The sequence below is a fragment of the Otolemur garnettii genome, unplaced genomic scaffold (genome assembly GCF_000181295.1).
Source record: "Otolemur garnettii isolate 467f Iridium unplaced genomic scaffold, OtoGar3 scaffold00029, whole genome shotgun sequence".
NCBI classification, from domain to species: Eukaryota; Metazoa; Chordata; class Mammalia; order Primates; family Galagidae; genus Otolemur; species Otolemur garnettii.
The window spans coordinates 17605617-17614047 of record NW_003852424.1 but is presented as its reverse complement, the minus strand read 5'-3'; the positions used below and the strand labels follow the sequence as shown (position 1 = coordinate 17614047).

The following is an 8431-nucleotide window of genomic DNA, read 5'->3' as shown; positions in this document are numbered from 1 at the left end:
GAGCCCAAACAGCATTTTTATAAACTGGTTTCATTAAATAAGATGATAAATGAGCAGTTCCCCTTACTGTAAAATATCTTCTGAAAACAGGATTTTTAACTGTGCTGAAATTAAAATATTTGTCTAAATAAACATACAACTAACTCTTCCATTCCATAGACATTTAGTTACTGATTTTTTTTTCCTTTTGCTGTTTTAAATGATAGTATGATAAATACTACTTTTACTGTCTCCTAAACACATTTTCCAGAGTGAAATCAGAGGGTCATGAACACAACACTTAATGTTCTTCATAGAGAAAAGAGCTCTCCAGAAAGATGCCTCCAATTTGTATGTCTATCAATACTGACATATTAATCTATTCCCTGGCATTAGACAACATTTTAAGTTTTTGGTTAACTTGTACAGGGAAATAAGTATATATCATCATTGCTTCAATTTGTGTTTGAATACTACAGTTGAACAATTTATCATCATCATTAGCCATCTGCATTTCCTTTGTGAATATCTGTACATCCTTCACTTTTTCTATTAGAGTTTTTCTTGTTGCCTTATAACAGCTCTTTATATAATAAAGACATAACCACGTCAGGTTACAAATTTTCCTCCTAAGTAGCCATCTGCCTTTTAATTTATAAAATTTACTGTTGTAATATGTTTTAAATATTTAAATCAAATCTCTTTCTTTGGGCTTTATGATAATAAAGTCCACCCCCATCCTATAACCTGGGGTTCAATCAAACAGTGGCCTACCACCTGGTTTTGCAAATAAAGCTTTATCAGAATATAGCATGTTCATTCACTTACTATGGTCTATGGTTGCCTTTGTGCTATGACAGCAAAGCTAAATAGCTACAATGACTGTGTGACCCTCAAAGCTGTGTGTGTGTGTGTGTGTGTGTGTGTGTGTGTATATATATATATATTTTTTTTTTTTTTTTGAGACAGAGCCTCAAGCTGTTGCCCTGGGTAGAGTGCTATGGCATCACAGCTCACAGCAACCTCCAACTTCTGGGCTCAAGTGAATCTCCTGCCTCCGCCCCTCAAGTTGCTGGGAGCCCGCCACAACGCTTGGCTATTCTTTGGTTGCAGCCATCATTGTTGTTTGGCAGGCCCGACCTGGATTCGAACCCACCAGGTCAGGTATATGTGGCTGGTACCCTAGAACCTTGAGCCACAGGCGCTGAGCCTTAATATATTATCTTAACTTTTAGCGAAGACATTCACTTTAATACATCTAAATGACTCAAGTCTTTAGCAAAGAGAAGAACTGAATATCTCAACATCTCTATATCCAACCACTCTTAATGGGACTACCACTGGCTGCACATGACACCCAAAACAGAACTAAGAACTCAGAGAAGCCCATCAGTTAAAAATTGAGAAAACAGTTTCCCACGAACCTATTGGTGTTGGTGAGTTTCTGATCACAAGATTGTTCTGCAGTTCTCTTGTTGCCGGAGAGATCTCGACCACCACTACCTGTGTATGTGAAAAAATTCCCATTGTCCTGAAACACACAAGAAGGCTGGGTGAACCCTCCATACAGAGGAAAAGAGACTCCATTGAAAACCAACCCCACTAGATGGCTACTGTCAAAGAAATAGGTGCTGGTGAAAATGTGGAGAAACCGGAACCCTTGTGCACTTTTGGTGGGAAGGCAAAATTGGTGCAAGTACTATGGACCCTTCGTGGGTCTCAAAAAATTAAATATAGGTGGCACCTGTAGCTCAGTGGGCAGGGTGCCAGCCACATGCACCAAGGCTGGTGGGTTTGAATCCAGCCCAGGCCAGCGAAAGCAAAAAATGACAAGTGCAACAGAAAACAGCCAGGCATTGTGGCGGGTGCCTGTAGTCCCAGCTACTCGGGAGGTTGAAGCAAGAGAATAGCCTATGCCCAAGAGTTTGAGGTGCTGTGAGCTATGACACCACAGCACTCCTACCCAGGGCAACAGCTTGAGACTCTCAATAAAAAAAAGAGAAAAAAATTAAACATAGTATTATCACATGATCCAGCAATTCTAATTCTGAATATTGTATAAGTTCAAAACAATTCAAAGCAGAGACTTTTTTTTTTTTGAGACAGAGCCTCAAGCTGTCCCCCTGGGTAGAGTGCCATAGCATCACAGCTCTCAGCAATCTCCAATTCCTGGGCTCAAGTGAGTCTCCTGCCTCAACCTCCCAAGTAGCTGGGACCACAGGCACCCGCCACAACGCCTGGATATTTTTTGGTTGCAGCTGTCACTGTTGTTTGGCGGGCCCAGGCTGGATTAGAACCCGCCACCTTAGGTGTATGTGGCTGGCACCTTAGCCACTTGAGCCACAGGCGCCAAGCCTCAAAGCAGAGACTTAAAGCATTTCTACATTCATGTTTGTAGCAAAAGGATTCACAACAGTCGAAAGGTGAAGAAGCCCAAGTATGCATGGATGAAGAATGGAAGAATAGAACATGGTCCATCCACATGTTTTCATTATTTAGCCATGAAAAGAAAATTCTGACACAGGCTGCAATATGGATGGACTTTGAGGACATGATGCTCAATGAAATAAGCCAGACAAAAGAGGACCCATCCTGTGTAATTCTTCAGGAGGTTCCTAGAGTGGTCAGAGTCACAAAGAAAGTAGAAGGGTGGGTGTCAGAGGCTGAGGAAAGGACAGGTCCTTAGTGTTTCATGGGGACAGAGTGTTTCAGTTTGGGAAGATGAAAAAGTTCTAGAGATGGAGGGTGATGAAGGCTACACAATAACATGAGTGTGCCTAATGCTGCCAAGCTGTGAACTGAAAGCGGTTTAGATGGTAAATTGTGTTATGTGTATTTCAAATAAAGCAACCCCCTAAACATTCTCACCACGTCATCTTCATAGCCCCCTGCCAGGACCAAGGAGTATGCTCCGTCATTGCTGCGGCCGTGGATACCTGCCACATGGGGCCGATGAACACCTGACTCGCTAACCTGCCAATACCATCAAGAAATACGTGGCACATTCTGCAGTAATGGCTACATGAACAATCAACCTTGCCCCATCCCCTCCCACCTCAAGAGGCTAGGGGCCTGACATTTTACCCAATGCATGAGGCCAGCAAGTCACCACTTCACCATGAGATAACTGAGTTCAAGCCATGCCAAGAACAGAGCTGGCTTGAATTCCAACACCTCCCACCCCATTGTACCCACAGGGCCACCCATTCCTGATCTTGGATGACTAGAGTTCAAAATGAAAATGTAAATGCTGCCCTCTATTGCATAGGGTAGCTCATGCCTGTGATCTCAGCACTTGAGAGGCTGAGGCAGAAGGACCACTTGAGACCTGGGCAACATAGCAAGACCCCATCTTTACAAAAACCACAAAAGTTGGAAGAACATGGTAACAAAGCTGTAGCCCTACTACTCAGCAGGCTGAGGCAGAAGGATCGCTTGAGCCCAGGAGTTGGAGGCTGCAGTGAACGTCTATTGTACTACAGCCTAAATGACAAAGTTGAGACCCTGACTCTAAAAATTAAAAAATGGCTTGGAGGGCTGCGCCTGTGGCTCAAAAGGGTAGGGCACCGGTCCCATATGCTGGAGGTGGCGGGTTCAAACCCAGCCCTGGCCAAAAAAAGAAAAATGGCTTGGCGCCTATAGCTCAGCAGCTAGGGCACCAGCCACATACACCGGAGCTGATGGGTTTGAATCTGGCCCGGGCCTGCCAAACAACAATGACAACTACAACCAAAAAATAGCCAGGCATCATGGCAAGCTCCTGTAGTCCCAGCTACTTGGGAGGCTGAGGCAAGAGAATTGCTTAAGCCCAAGAGTTTGAGGTTACTGTGAGCTGTGATGCCATAGCCCTCTACCAAGGGTGACATAGACTCTGTCCCCACAAAAAAACAATAAAAATAAATGAAAAATAAAAGGGCAGACTTGAGGTTCAGTCAGCCACTTGCTCAACATCCTGAGCAAGCCTAGTGATGGGTGCCCACCTGGGGCAGCTACTGTGAGTCAAGTGCAATACTGCCTCCAGAGCATCTATCCTCTCCATACCTAACCCTGCAAGCTCTGTGACAAGCGCTGTCTTGTTAATCCAGCTCAGTAGGTCTCACCCACAAGCAGTCCTGCCCCCAGGGCACATTCTGATGTCCATGGACATCTGTGGCTGTCACAACCAGGGCAAGGCAGCTCTTGGCATGGGGTAGGTGGAGGCAGGAACGCTGCTCAGCTCCCTACAGTACCCAGAATGGCCCCACCCCAGAGAACTATCCAACCCAAATATCACTATCACCAAAGGCTGACAGCACTCACGCTATCATTATAGACTGGCCAGTGCTAAAATGGACCCACTTTGGCTGATGCCAACTTTTCCCTACAATGGCAACTTCTGGGAAAAGCCTTATGAGCCTCTAAGCGATGGGCACCTAAACCATCCTTGGGAGCATTTTCAGGCCTCTGGTAAACTACAGGAACAAACCAAAGTCTCCAGGCTTCTCCTGCCCTCCCTGGCCAGCCAAGATGCCACTAGGCTCCTGACTCAGCCCTAGCCACCAACACACCACAGACACAGGATGGGCACATGCAGCCCTGAGAGCAAGGGCTATGGGTACCTGCACTCGGAAGCGCCACATGGTGCCCACAGGAATCCCTGGGATGGGTCCATAGTGGTTGGATGGGACGATGGTACACTCCTTGGTGCGGCCCACGCACGCCATGCCCTGTCCACATTAAAGACATAAAGGCAACAGCAGCATGAGCTTTGGTGGGGCAGCAGGGGGCAGCAGGACCACACACGAGGGGGCCAGGACTCACCTTGCCCCAGTCCCGCTGTGAGGACGACGTGGCCGATGCCATCTTCGCCTTCTTCTTGCTCTCGCGCAGTTTCTCTCCTGCCAGCACCACCTCACTGGCATCGTTCCGACACTCAGGGCAGTACCTAAGGTGGCAGGAGTGACATTCTGTCACTGTGGTCCCAGCAGACAACCCTCTGGCTGATTTGTGCCCTCCCACATCCAACGCAGGTGTCCCCTCCCAGCACTGCTGTCCTCCTGCCCTATCTAAAATGGAGGCCACCAAAATCCATTCAAGTTAAACAAAGTCAAGAACCCAGCTTCATGCTCCTGACCCTAAGTACTGCACAGCCACGTGGATGTCACAGAAATGGAACATTTCCATTGTCATGGAACGTTCTGTGGGAAACAGGTTCTCTCACTTAGAAGCCCACAGTCCTTCCCATAGAGAGTCAGCCCGACTATGATGCAGGGAAGACTTAGGCAACTCAGTGGGTACTGACCAGTGCCCTAAACTCAGTTTCCCCCCTCCATAAGGTGGGACAAGGAGGGGAGAGCTCCTACTCGAGCTGCAGGGAGGGTCCTCAGACCACAGCCCAGCGCAGCAGGGCCTTCCCGTTCCCATCCAATGTTATCATTGTTAGCGCTGTGAGTACAGTGGCTGAGAGGCCTCCTTTTGCGGAAGCTATGATGCCCTTTGCTCTGTCTGCCAGAGACCCTGCAGTCTGGACCCAGACAGGCCTACGTATCCATGGGCTACACTGCCCCAGACAGGACAGGCCCCACTCACCACTCCTCTTCACTGGGAACGCTGCTGAGGGGCGGGCAGAGGCAGTAGATGTGGAAGGCCATGTCACACTCATCACACATGAGCTGCTTGTCAGGGTCCTCCCGGCCCCCACACACATGGCAGGCGCAGACTCGGCAGAGCTTACTCATGTCGTCCTTGCAGTGTTTGCAGGTGGGCCCACTTTTCCCTGAACACAGAGGCCAGGTCAGCTCCAAGGCCCAACCAGGCTGGGAATGGGACGGGCACCCTCAACCCATGCCCACTGTGGAGAACAGGGGAGACACACTCAGTACTCACGTCTCATGGGATTCTCAACCATGGGGCTCCCTTCGCCTGGGAGCTCAATCTTGAAGATTTCATCCACAAAGATGATACGACAGTCATCAAGAGAATCATCCCTGTGAGAGATGAGGATGCTGGAACATTCTAGCTGTCCAATCCCACTGAGGCACCTCAGAAAGGCTCCTGCCCCTTAAATTTATAGCACGTGAACACCACTGGTTCTATTACATCACCTGGGAAGTTTCAAGGGGCATCATGCTGAAGTTTAGGTTTTCCCTTGTTGCTTAAAGTCCCACTAAATAGGACTCAAGAGGAAAACAGAAGCAGCCAGAGTTTCCTTATGTGATACGTATGAGAGAACGAGTCTGAACCTCCAAGTATGGAAGGCTGATTCAGCAAAAGCTAACAGGCAAGAACCATAAAGGAAAAATCTGATCCCATTTGCCTCTGTCAAAATATAAAGCCCCCATAAGATGACACCCTAAGATCTGACATGTATTATCAGCAATGTCCAGTGGAAATGGGATGAGCTATAAATAAGCCCTGCATGCACAATTCTAAATTTTCTAGCAACCACATTTGAGAACTAAACATAGGAAGTACTTGGAATACTTTTTCTGCAACCCAATGTACAAAAGATATTTCAACATGGACTATGAAAAAATTAATGAGTGGGGCAGCGCCTGTGGCACAGTGGATAGGACACCAGCCCCATATACCAAGGGTGGCAGGTTTGATCCTGGACCTAGACAAACTGCAACAAAAATACCTGGGTATTGTGGCAGGCACCTATAGTCCCAGCTACTGGACAGGCTAAGGCAGGCGTCCTCAAACTGTGGCCCGCTGAGGACATTTATCTGGCCCTCCGGGTGTTTTTGCCGCCGCTGCCTGTCCTGCTTAGCAGCCGACTTATCCCGGGGCCCGCAGTCCGGCCCTCCAATGGTCCGAGGGACAGTGAACTGGCCCGTTTAAAAAGTTTGAGGACCCCTGGGCTAAGGCAAGAGAATCGCCTAGGCCCAGGTGGTTGCTGTGAGCTGTGACACCACGCACTTGACTGAAGGCGACACAGTGAAAGTCTATCTCAAAAAAAAAGAAAAAATTAATGAGCTATTTTATATTCTTTTTCTATACTAAGTCTTTGAAACCCAGTGTATATTTTCAGCTCAGAGCCTATCTTGAACTCTCAGCTTCAAGCAATCCTCCCACCTCAAGCTCCCCCAGAGCTGGGATGACAGGTGTGAGACACTGTGCCTGGCTCACAGCACATCTCACTTTGTCCTAACCACAATTCAGTGTTCATAATATGTGTGACTGTGGCTAAGGGACAGACCTACCTTTCAGGGTAATACAGGAGACACATGCACACAGCAAGTGACACCATGAGGATGGATAGCAACATCTAGATTGTTTCTCAGGAAACCAAAGGCCCAGCAATCCCAGGCTGAGAGTCCCCTAAGCCAAAAGCAGTGATGGCTGCTGCTCTGAAGAGGCCCTGTTGCCTCCATCCCTGATGTCAGGGAGCATGGGCACATGGGTCCCTGGGTCCTAATCAGCCTCTGATTATATAGTCAGGAAACGCAAGGCCCAGAGAGACAGCAGTTTGCCGAAGTCACATAACAAGAAAACAAGTGCAGGGTGGTGCTTGTGGCTCAAAGGAGTATGGCGCTGACCCTATATGCCGGAGGTGGCAAGTTCAAACCCAGCCCTGGCCAAAATCTGCAAAAAAAAAAAAAAAACAAAAGTGCAGAAGGAACCTCAGCCTTCTAACCTACCAGACCCGCTTTCCCTGTGCTCACCCTTCAGAGCACTTATATTGACACCTTCAGAGGTCTGAGTTCCAGCAAAGCAGGATGTGTTACCACAGCTTGCTCAAAGAAAGGGGTCTGAAGCTGAATGCTCAACTCTCAGCCTCAATCAGCCTTTTGAAAGGTGAGCCTTTCCGGGCACTCATCACAAGCTATCTAGTAAATTCTGTTACTAAACATACAGCAAAGGTGACTTCACAAGACATGGCTGGCCCTTCGTCATTCCTACCCTCAGGTTAGTTTTCAGGCCAAAAAGATAGAAGATCTCAAGGGAGACTTGGGATATAATTTTGTGCTATTTCTCTTTGAAAAACAAAAACGGGCCGGGCTCAGTGGCTCATGCCTGTAATCCTAGCACTCTGGGAGACCAAGGTGGGTGGATTGCTTGAGCTCACAAGTTCAAGACCAGCCTGAGCAAAAGGGAGACCCATCTCTACTAAAAGTAGAAAAATTGGGCAGTGCCTGTGGCTCAGTGAGTAAGGTACCAGCCCCGTATACTGAGGGTGGCAGGTTCAAACCCAGCTCTGCCCAAACTGCAACAAAAAATAGCCAGGTGTTGAGGTGAGCACCAGCTACTTGGGAAGCTGAGGCAAGAGAATCACCTAAGCCCAGGAGCTGGAGGTTGCTGTGAGCTCTGTGAGGCCACAGCACTCTACTGAGAGTGAAAAAAGACTCTGTCTCTACAAAAAAAAAAAAAAAAGAAGAGAAACTGAGGCAAGAGGATTGATTCAGTCTGAGCTGTAGGTTGCTGTGAGCTAGGACACCATGGCACTCTACCCAGGGTGACAGCTTGAGAC

At 47.9% G+C, this 8431-nt stretch overlaps 1 protein-coding gene across 1 annotated transcript in view; it reads right to left on the bottom strand.

Annotated features, from left to right (window-relative positions):
* Positions 1–8431, bottom strand: part of UHRF1 (ubiquitin like with PHD and ring finger domains 1) — a 38099-nt gene that overhangs the window by 10401 nt on the left and 19267 nt on the right. The window contains exons 6-11 of the mRNA XM_012804450.2: positions 5845–5945; positions 5548–5734; positions 4780–4903; positions 4578–4685; positions 2848–2952; positions 1404–1510 (exon numbers count right to left, since the gene is read on the bottom strand). Coding sequence (XP_012659904.1) covers positions 1404–1510; positions 2848–2952; positions 4578–4685; positions 4780–4903; positions 5548–5734; positions 5845–5945 — 732 coding nt within the window. The remainder of the gene's footprint in view (positions 1–1403; positions 1511–2847; positions 2953–4577; positions 4686–4779; positions 4904–5547; positions 5735–5844; positions 5946–8431) is intronic.